Below are 9,047 nucleotides of genomic sequence, written 5' to 3' on the forward strand. Positions count from 1 at the left end.
GGGTGGGGAAGGACTACTGGATTGGGAACATCATGCCTATTCTCTGGGAAGCTCCTGCCCATGGGTCAGAGAGATGAGGAAAGTGGTCCCCAGCTGGGTGGTAATGGATCCTTACCTGACAACATAGTCCCTGGGCCACTGTGGAAATGATGATGCTCTTCTCCATGGACCTGGGACCCGGTCCACAGAGCCTCCACACCCCCTCACTGGCCCCGCCTCCTCCTGCTGTACAGGTACCTGGGCCTGCAGGTGGGCTACAAGGTGCTGGGCACGCTGCTGCTCGTGTTCATCAGCTGGCGGGTGAAGAGGAACAAGGAATACAATGTGCAGGAGAAGGCTGCGGGCCTCATCTGACCCTGGATGCCCGGCCCGGCCCGGCCACTGCCCTGCTCCAGAAAGTGGACCCTGCACCCCCAACACCCGCCTGTATTCACTGTTAACACATCACTTCCTTTTTGTTTTTTAAATAAGAGAGAAACCCCAGTCACCATTCGCCTTCCCTGCCTCCTCCCCCCCCCCCCCCCCAGGATTCCTTAGGTCCACTGTGCACCTGGGCTGGATGGGCACTGAGCTGGAGGGCCAGGTCTTCTCTGGATCCTCAGGAGGCTCTCCTCAGTGCTGGATGACCACCAAAGCAGCCCCGGCCCCTCACCAGCCTTGGGAGGTGGGGGTGGTTTCCTAAGTGGAGAGAGGAAAGGCATATCTTCCCAGAGGAAAAAGGGAGAGGGCTGGATTATGATTAATGGCCAGATCCAGGCTAGAGGAGAGGTGAGCCTGGCTGTAGCCCCTTTGAGTCTCCATTCAGCATCAGCACGGAACCCAGGAGGGGCTGGCCTCCTTCCCCTCAGATCTTTGTGTTCTGCTCTTAAAGGCCATCTTGGAAGCTGCCATGTTGGGAAGTATGGCCAGTCAGTCTCCTCTCAGTTCCCTCATCCTCAGGCACCAGAGCAGGGACCAAGAAACCCTGAGGGTGGGTCATCCAGATGCTGTTCACGTTAACTCTAGACCCTTCTGTGCTGAGAAAGCCACACCATGGTGAAGACTTGAGGAGGGCTATGAAGTGGTCCGTAGCCCGACCTCCCACACCCACAAAGTGAGGACGAGACCACTCAACTCAGACTGATGAGAAGACCCTCCCCAAGTTTTCTTGGGAGCAGACGAGGTGGCCTCACATGGGCCTCCCTGTCTGGACCTCACCCTGTGTGTCAAAGAGTAAAGACGGGCAGTCCAGATGTCAGCAGAGCAAGTGATGAAGCTGAGGGGACGTCAAGGGCTACCAAGCTGGATGGCAAGCTGCAGCTCGCAAAATAGAGGCCAGCATGGTCGGCTCCCCTGTTCCAAACAAGCTTGTATTAACATTTTCTCATCCTCTTCTCACTGCCCCTCTGTGGGCCTGGGTTGCACTACCCTGCTGCTATGTGGTAAAGGTTCAGAGTTAGAAGTCCACAAAGGAGGCCTTTCATCAACAAGTATTTTATTTATTGCAAAGCAGCTTTGTGCAAGGCAGTGCTAGTACATGGCGCTCCACCGAGCTTTCCTGAGACCTCCCCTCACCTCCCTCTGTCTACACTGGGCCTTCTTCCAGAGTGTGCTCAGTGGAGAGCAGCAGGAGAGGCACAGCATGAGCCCAGAGCTTATGAACAGGATCTTGGCCATCAGTGTCCCACCAGGTTGCCCCTGAACCTGGCCCTTTGCCAGATAGACACCTGGCTCACCATGTCCTCTGGAGCAGCTGGGAACTGGTTATTGCCATACATGACTCTCTTGAGTGCCACTCCTCTTAGAAGAAGCATACCAGAAGCCACCTCTGAAAACAGCTTATATGGTAGTAAGCCAAAAAATGTATGTCAGTGGCCAAACTGCCATGAGACTGAAGTCTTTGTGAAAGCCACCATTAGAGATGGCTTTATTTCCTAAGCCACCTTTTTATTTCCAAAGATCTCACTCAGGAAGGGAGGCTCCATGCAACCTCAGGGGCCAGTTTCAGCATTTAAAATGGGTCTGCTTGGAAAATGATTCCCTGCAACTAATCCTGGTCCTTCTTGCTGCGATGTAACCAAATTCTGAAGGCACTACCTTCAGCTGAGCTGACAAACATTGGATGCCAGCCTGCAGATTCTGGAAGATTGGTTGCCCTCCCAAGGCTTTATTCTATTATGATATTGCTATTAATATATTATAATTTTGCTATTGCTGTAACTTGGTTATGAATTTGTACTGTCATGTGTATCTGTCAGAGAGCCCACAGAACTGTACTTTCTGGCCAGAGAAGGTGCCCAGGCCACAACCTCAGGGGCCCATAGCCATGGAGATCGGAGATAATGCGACTCTCAACCCATTAGCCTGGTATAGAGCAGGCCGCAGACGCTCCCTGTTCCTTCAGTGACATTCTGCAGATAACTGTCAAAGCCCACGGTCCTGGGCTCTCAGGAGGCCTAATAATCCCTGCCTGAGTTTATAGCCATAAGTGGAATTGAACACCAACAGCTAAGTCCATGACATAAATCAGAATTAATATCATAATCATCATCGGTCACTTGGTCACAGCCAGTGCTACTGCTCCACAGCAAATCTTTTCTTCTGATTGCCAGCAGAGAATATAATGGTGTCACCTTCATTTCACTTCTAGAGCAAAGCTGAAGGAACTTCCTAGAGTGCTAGACACTCATAGAGGATGTGGTTAAAATGCAAATTCCCGACCTCTCCAGCTAGCCCCCGAGTTGATCTCTGTGGATCTAAGAGGGCCCAGGAGTGGCACTTTCAACGAGCCCCTCATGTGAGGCCGATGTGGGTGGTCTCTAAACCCTGTGTGGTGGGCCATCAGTGCAGCAGAACCTTGGGGACGCCCACTTGTGCCTAGGCCACTGAGAAATTTAGAGACTCTGTAGGCCTTTGATAAGTAAAAGATGATTAGGGAAGGGGTGCCTGTTAATCTGATTTCCTGGGTGGCTGAAATCAGGAGGCAGCGGGCATGAACAACAGTCTAAGAGCTCACATTTATATTAAGTTCATACCAGTACTGAGAGTGGAATTCTCACTCTCCAAGCTTAAGTGTGCTTAAAAAAGTCACAATTATTCTTTACATCAGTTATGTTTGATTTCTTGCTGTCTTCCTGCTGGCTGGCCGGAAATTTAGCACCAACCATCCTCAGGTCTGGCTCCCAAAGCACTTGGGTCCTGCCCGTATGAATCTCTGGTCCCTTCCCAGGCTGAGGCTCCCTAGTTGCCCTGCTTCCCCCTGAGGATGGAAACCTTGCAGAGGCCGGAAACCTTGCAGAGGCCAGATGCAGGGCTAGGCCCACAGTGAAAATCAAATACCATATCTTCATAAATTATCCTTTGGCCTAAAGCCCTCTGGGGTGATCCTCACCACAGCCCCATGAGGGAGACCAGCCTGGTCCTAAGGCCCCACTTGAAGATGAGGAATCTGAAATCGACGAGATCATTGTGGCCAACTTCACCCATATAACACCTGGCTGGGTCTGGACTTAAACCAGGCTGCCCAGATCTTTCTACTCGAGCCCCAGCTGCAGCCCCAGAGCCCCTACTGAGTTACTCTGCTGAAATGGGGGGAAGCCCCTCTATTCCCACGGAACTTCACTGACCCAAGGGGGGGGGGTTAGAATCTACTGAGGGCTATGGAGGTAGGGAGGACCAGGTACCACTTCATTTACCCAGCTTCTATTCAAGTGGCAAGAACATTACCCTTGCTGAGTTAAAGGAGAGTCACAGAGAAAGGGGACAAGGAGGAAAAAACTTTCAGGAGAAAAGGCCCTGAGAGAACTGAACACAGACCCACAAGGGAACACCCCCACCTGGTGGTGGGTTAGCAGAGTCCCGTTTAGGAAACAAAGCCGTAATGGGAGTTCTCTAATCGCTCTCAAAGATGGAGAGAAGCAGCTAAACTGGGGGCTGAATCCAGTCAGTCTCGGGTTGATATTAAAATATTATATTACCGAATCCCAAAGTGAGAGATTGGCAGGGGCTCTGTCTTTGTGTGTGTGTGTGAGAAAGAGAGAGAGACAGAGACAGAGACAGAGGCAGAGAGAGAGGCAGACAGAGAAACCGTGCAAATCTAAAAGAGAAATCCTATCTTCTACAAGCACAGGAACTACATACCTGGGGAAAATATCCATCTCCTGCCAATAGCACCCGATTCATTATAACCTTTCCTCAGAGATTAAATATGTAAAGAGGTCGTGGGCAAGCCCTTGGCAAATCATAAGTGAAAGAAAGTTTTTCTCCTGCCATTCGTCCCCACACTGCACAGGGGTCACCCCAGCTTGCTGAAGTCCCTATTCCCCCTCCCCCGGGCACCTGCCACGCCTTGATGACAATAACAATAACTAAAATGCACACGGATCTTTATGGCTTCCAAAGTCACCCATCCACTCCATCCACTCACCTAACAAGCTCATCTAATTGGAATTCAGTCAGGACAGGCTTGGCTATGCTGTGGTCCCCTGACCAATCTGTCGTGTGACATAACGGGAGTTCCTGTCTTGCTCACCTAAAGTCCACTGTGGGTCTAGGTGGCTCTCTGGAGCAGTGGCTCAGTAATCCAGTATTCTGAGGTCCTTCCATTTCATAACATGCCACTACAGTTGACAAGGCAGGGGCAGATCCTCAAAGGTCTCTCACTGGTAAGTAAATGTTCTGGCCCCGAGTAACATGCTTTCACCTCTGCTCCCAGCCTGTTGGCTAGAACTTGCATGTATGTCCCTGACTGAACTGCAGGTGTGGGGTGAGTTCAGAAGAAATAAAACGCAGATACGGACAGTACTAGAATCTTCTACCACTGGGGGTGAACCTGGGGGACGTGGGTGCTCCCAGGGACACTTAGGCCAGGCTGTCGGGGAGGGGGAAATGCTTTCCAAAGAAGGCAACATCAATGCTGGCTCCCAAAAGGTGACGAGATGATTTCCAGGCAAGGCTGAGCCAGCAGACAGTTTGCAGAGGGATGGGGAGGTGGGGGAGGAAGCAGAGGAAGCAGAGCTGGGGTGGCAGTTGAGAGAGATATACAGGGTCTCCTCTTGAGACAGGAGAGATTTGCTGACCAAAGAAAGGGGTAAAGGACTGGGGAGGCTGAGGAGTCAGACAAGTACAGCTGCCCGAGTGACCCTGGGAAGGAGGAGGCGATGAGCCAGTGCATACAAGCCCTGGAAGGCCAGTATGGCTAGTCCTATCCTACGAATGGGAAAATGAGGCCCCTTCTAGTTGTCACTTGTGTCTCCATTTATTCATTTAGTATCCGATGCAGATGAGGACTGGAGATGACAAACACAGGGTCACTAGCCTTTAAGGGCATATCGGGAACCAGAATAAGACTTTAACAGAGGGCAGAGTTCAAGTGCTTTGAGCTCATTTGGCTGAGAGATCAGAAAAATGGGTTGATGCTCATCCTGCAGGATGGACTGGATCTCAAGAGACTCCAAGGTACAAAGACACTTCAGGCAAAGAGAAGGAGGCAGGAAAACCTGGACAAGTTCTGAGAGACCACTGGGCACAGGACCCATGAAGGACTTCAGAGATAAGGCCTGGAGAGGCAGTCAGGTCCAGGCTTAGAGACTTCTGGAGGGTCTTGGGGGCTGGCTTACACCAGGCTGTGAGTGGTGGGGCCGGCCTGCTGCCGGCTCCTGGGTCAGGACATTGGAGAAGGGCCTTAGGGCCCCAGCCAGCCAATCCTAGGAAGGTGCTCTTAGCTCAGGGTCCCCTCCTGGAGTCTACACTGGGGGGATCCTGGTGGGCCATGCCATACCCTCAAGGGGGCTGCCCTTTCAATACTCCCAGCACTCACACAGGGAGCCCCTCACCGCTTGTGCTTGAAGGAGCCACAATGCACAAATGCAGTGCTTGAAGGCTGCATTTGCAGCCTTCCTCTTGGCCAAAGCTTCAAGCCTGTCCCAGCCCAGAGTGGGGTGAAAGCTACTCTATCCCCATCCCTTTCTTCTCACTGCTTCTCTCTGCCCATCTGGGCCCTGAAGCCCCAGGCTTGGAGCTGGGAGTCAGAGAGGTTCAGTCTCAGGGCAGAATAGAGTAACTAATTTAAAGGGGCACCTGTTCAGTCCCCCAGTGTTGCTAACCCCCTTCCCTCTACTCTGTCATCCATCAGCGTGAGAAACACGAGGTATCCCCTTTTCCAGATGCCAAATCCATAAAAGTGACCTCAGAGATCCCAGATAGGGACCAACATTGGTTTAAACCTTGATCCTCATCACACTTCATTACCCCTAGTTTACAGAAGAGGGACGGGGGTGTATGGATGAGACAGAAGCTCTCCCTTTGCTGTCTGCACTGGCAAAGGACCCAGGCCGATTTCACACTGTTTCTGTCTGGCCTCTAGATCCAGGCAGCCTCCCCAGACATACTGAGATTCCAGAAGGGTTCCTGAAGCGCAGAGTTTCAATACATCAGGTGTGTGGAGCGCTCAGACACCGTCCCAAATGCTTTAGACAATTTTGCACCTAGACTCGTCACCGCAGCCCTATGAGATCCAATTATCTTGCCATTTCACAGACGAGGAGCCTGAGGCAAGGAGGACAGCGGTCTTGGCTGCTTTTCCCTCCTGTGCAGCGAGGCGGCGCGCTCTGGGAACCGGGAGCTGAGGTCTGCAGAGAGCGGCGCCGCGCAGGGGCCACGTGCGCCAGCCGCGTGGCAGTCGGCCACCAGGGGGCGCGCGCGTTCCTGGGCCCTGGTCCTGCCGGGAGCCCGGAGGAAGTCAGCCCCGCGGACCCAAGACACGCGCGGCCGGGCCGGCTCCGCGCCCGGATGGGGTGCTCTGCCCGGGGTTCCGGCCGCCCGGCTTCCCCGCCCCGGCGCCCTCGGCCCTGCGGGGCTCCACACATCCATCCCACGGCGGCCTCCAGAGCGGCCCAGAGTCTGGGCACCCGCTCACAGGTCATGGCCTTGAGAAAATGTCCTTCTCTCCTGCTCCGCGACAAAGCACAATATAGTCTGTTTACCTGCGTTTTCAGTGCGAATGTGTAATGAACACATTAAAGAACAAGGAAAGCAAAGAAAAAGATGCCAGGAAACACCAAAAGGCACACAGGGCTTCCAGAGGCAATCGGACATGTTGTGGGCAGACGGTTCACTCAGCCTGCATATGCAGTCGTCACAGCGTCGCCCTCTCGGAACCCCTGTTCCGCGGCTCCAGGGGCCTCAGGTCCCTCTGACCCCTCTTTCCTTCAGTTCCCAGAGCACCTCCTAGGGCCTGGCCCTGAAATAGGAGCAGGCTTCAGAGAGAAAGCTATGTCTGTATCCTGGGCATCTCCACTCAGGGAGCGTCCCAATTGCCCATCCTGTGGATTCGGGTATCAGGTAAGTGGTGGGCACCAGGCCTGTGGAGTGAACATGACAAACGGAACCCCTTCCCCCTTGGAATTTACAATTTGGGAAGCAAAACAGACCTAACCAAGAAGGCACACAAATAGTGTGGCAACTGGCTAATAACCTGTTACAGGGCCAGCAGTGCCATGAAGAAGTGCATATAGACAGAAGGACACCCGCCTCGGAATGCAGGGGGAAGAGCAGGTATGTGGTGATACCACAAAGGTGGGAGAGGCCAGTTCCCCAGCAGATTGGGGGTCAGGAGTACAGGCAGTGAACTTGGGCTGCATCGTGAAGATGGGTCAAGTTTGTTGAGCAGGACCTGAGAATGGAGGTGTTCTGGGCAGAGAGGGCTGCAGCAGTGAAGGCTCAGAGGCCAGAAAGCTTGGGGTATGTTTACCTGGAGGGCAGGGGGTGCATAGGTCTCAGTTGGCAGAGTGTAATGAGTGATAGGTTGCACCGTGCACACCTGCTTTAGTACCTGGATGCTGCCTGTGGGTAATGGAAAGGCACTGACAGTGTAAGAGGCAAGATGGAACCAGATTTCTGGGCTTAATAAAAGGCCATTGGGGCTGCAAGTGTACTTGGGAAAGGGAGCCTGGCTGGCAAAGGTGGGTTCTAGGGAAGGAGGCCTCCTTCTTGTCATTATGGCTGCTGGAGGCACTGGGGCTGAAAAAGATCGGAAGTGGGATGCTCCAGCGGGTCCAGAGCTGAGGGAAGGACCAGTGAGCATCAGGAGCACCCCGGCCACACACAGGCTCCCAGCAGCTGGGCTGTGTGCTGCCTGAAGGGCTGGAACCGATCCCTGTGCCTAGAATGTGCCTTGTTATAAAGCAGACATTGGGAACTGGCTGTCTCTGGGTCCAGCACATGGGTTCTAATTGGCCCACGTGACATTTGTGTTTTTAAGTTAACTGCAAACATTGGGAGAGTTTGAATTCCGGAGTTTCTCTTGAAAAACCCTGGCCCGGCACTCCTGCCTGATGTCAAGGGACTGGAGCTGAGCACAGAGCACTCCTTGTACCCTTAGGGTTGCTGCTGTCTCCACAGCACTGGCTTGGACCCTGTGAGTATTTACATTTCCACACATACACACACCCTTAAAAAGTCCAGCGAAGCCACTGAGAATCCAGGTGATATTGGGAAAGGCCTGGAGGAGGACAGAAGGGCCGTGTTTGAGAAATAACAAGCAGGTGGATGACTGGCGGGTAGAAGGTGGGAGGAATTGGTGCGGACCGCCAGGCGGCTGGAGAGTGAAGTCCAAACTGAACTCCCCATCTCTCTGCCCAAACTGACTTTCCCATCTCACTTAGTAGCACTCCAGCCTTCTAGCTGATGAGACCAAAAACTTGGAGACAGAAGAAAACAAGGAAGGAAAGCTTAGTAACTGGGGAGGCATGAGGGAGCCTTCCGTGGTTGTAGCCTCCCGTGTTCTATGTCTTGAATTCATGGTGGGGGCGTTGTTTTGTGATAATGCATGGAGTTGTACGTGGAGCTTTATGCGCTTCCGTGTATTATAGTTTACAGTAGAAAGTGGCAAAATGTCACGCACGTATCTCAGTTGGGCGCTATTGTTACCATAACTTCACCCCAGGGAAAAAACACAGCATCGTCCTCAAAGTAAAACTCACACTTCAGATTTGATTTTCCAACAGTTTGTTAAATTCGGGGTTCTGAGTAAATTTTAGGTTTGGCCTCATGGTTTTATTACACAATAA

At 52.7% G+C, this 9,047-nt stretch overlaps 1 protein-coding gene across 1 annotated transcript in view; it reads left to right on the forward strand.

The window, feature by feature from the left end:
* SLCO2A1 (solute carrier organic anion transporter family member 2A1) overlaps positions 1-2,199 on the forward strand; it is an 82,451-nt gene extending 80,252 nt beyond the window's left edge. The window contains exon 14 of the mRNA XM_043595368.1: positions 234-2,199. Coding sequence (XP_043451303.1) covers positions 234-354 — 121 coding nt within the window. The 3' untranslated portion in view covers positions 355-2,199. The remainder of the gene's footprint in view (positions 1-233) is intronic.
* The last annotated feature ends 6,848 nt before the right edge of the window (positions 2,200-9,047 follow it).

This window comes from Prionailurus bengalensis, chromosome C2 (genome assembly GCF_016509475.1).
Source record: "Prionailurus bengalensis isolate Pbe53 chromosome C2, Fcat_Pben_1.1_paternal_pri, whole genome shotgun sequence".
Lineage (NCBI taxonomy): Eukaryota > Metazoa > Chordata > Mammalia > Carnivora > Felidae > Prionailurus > Prionailurus bengalensis.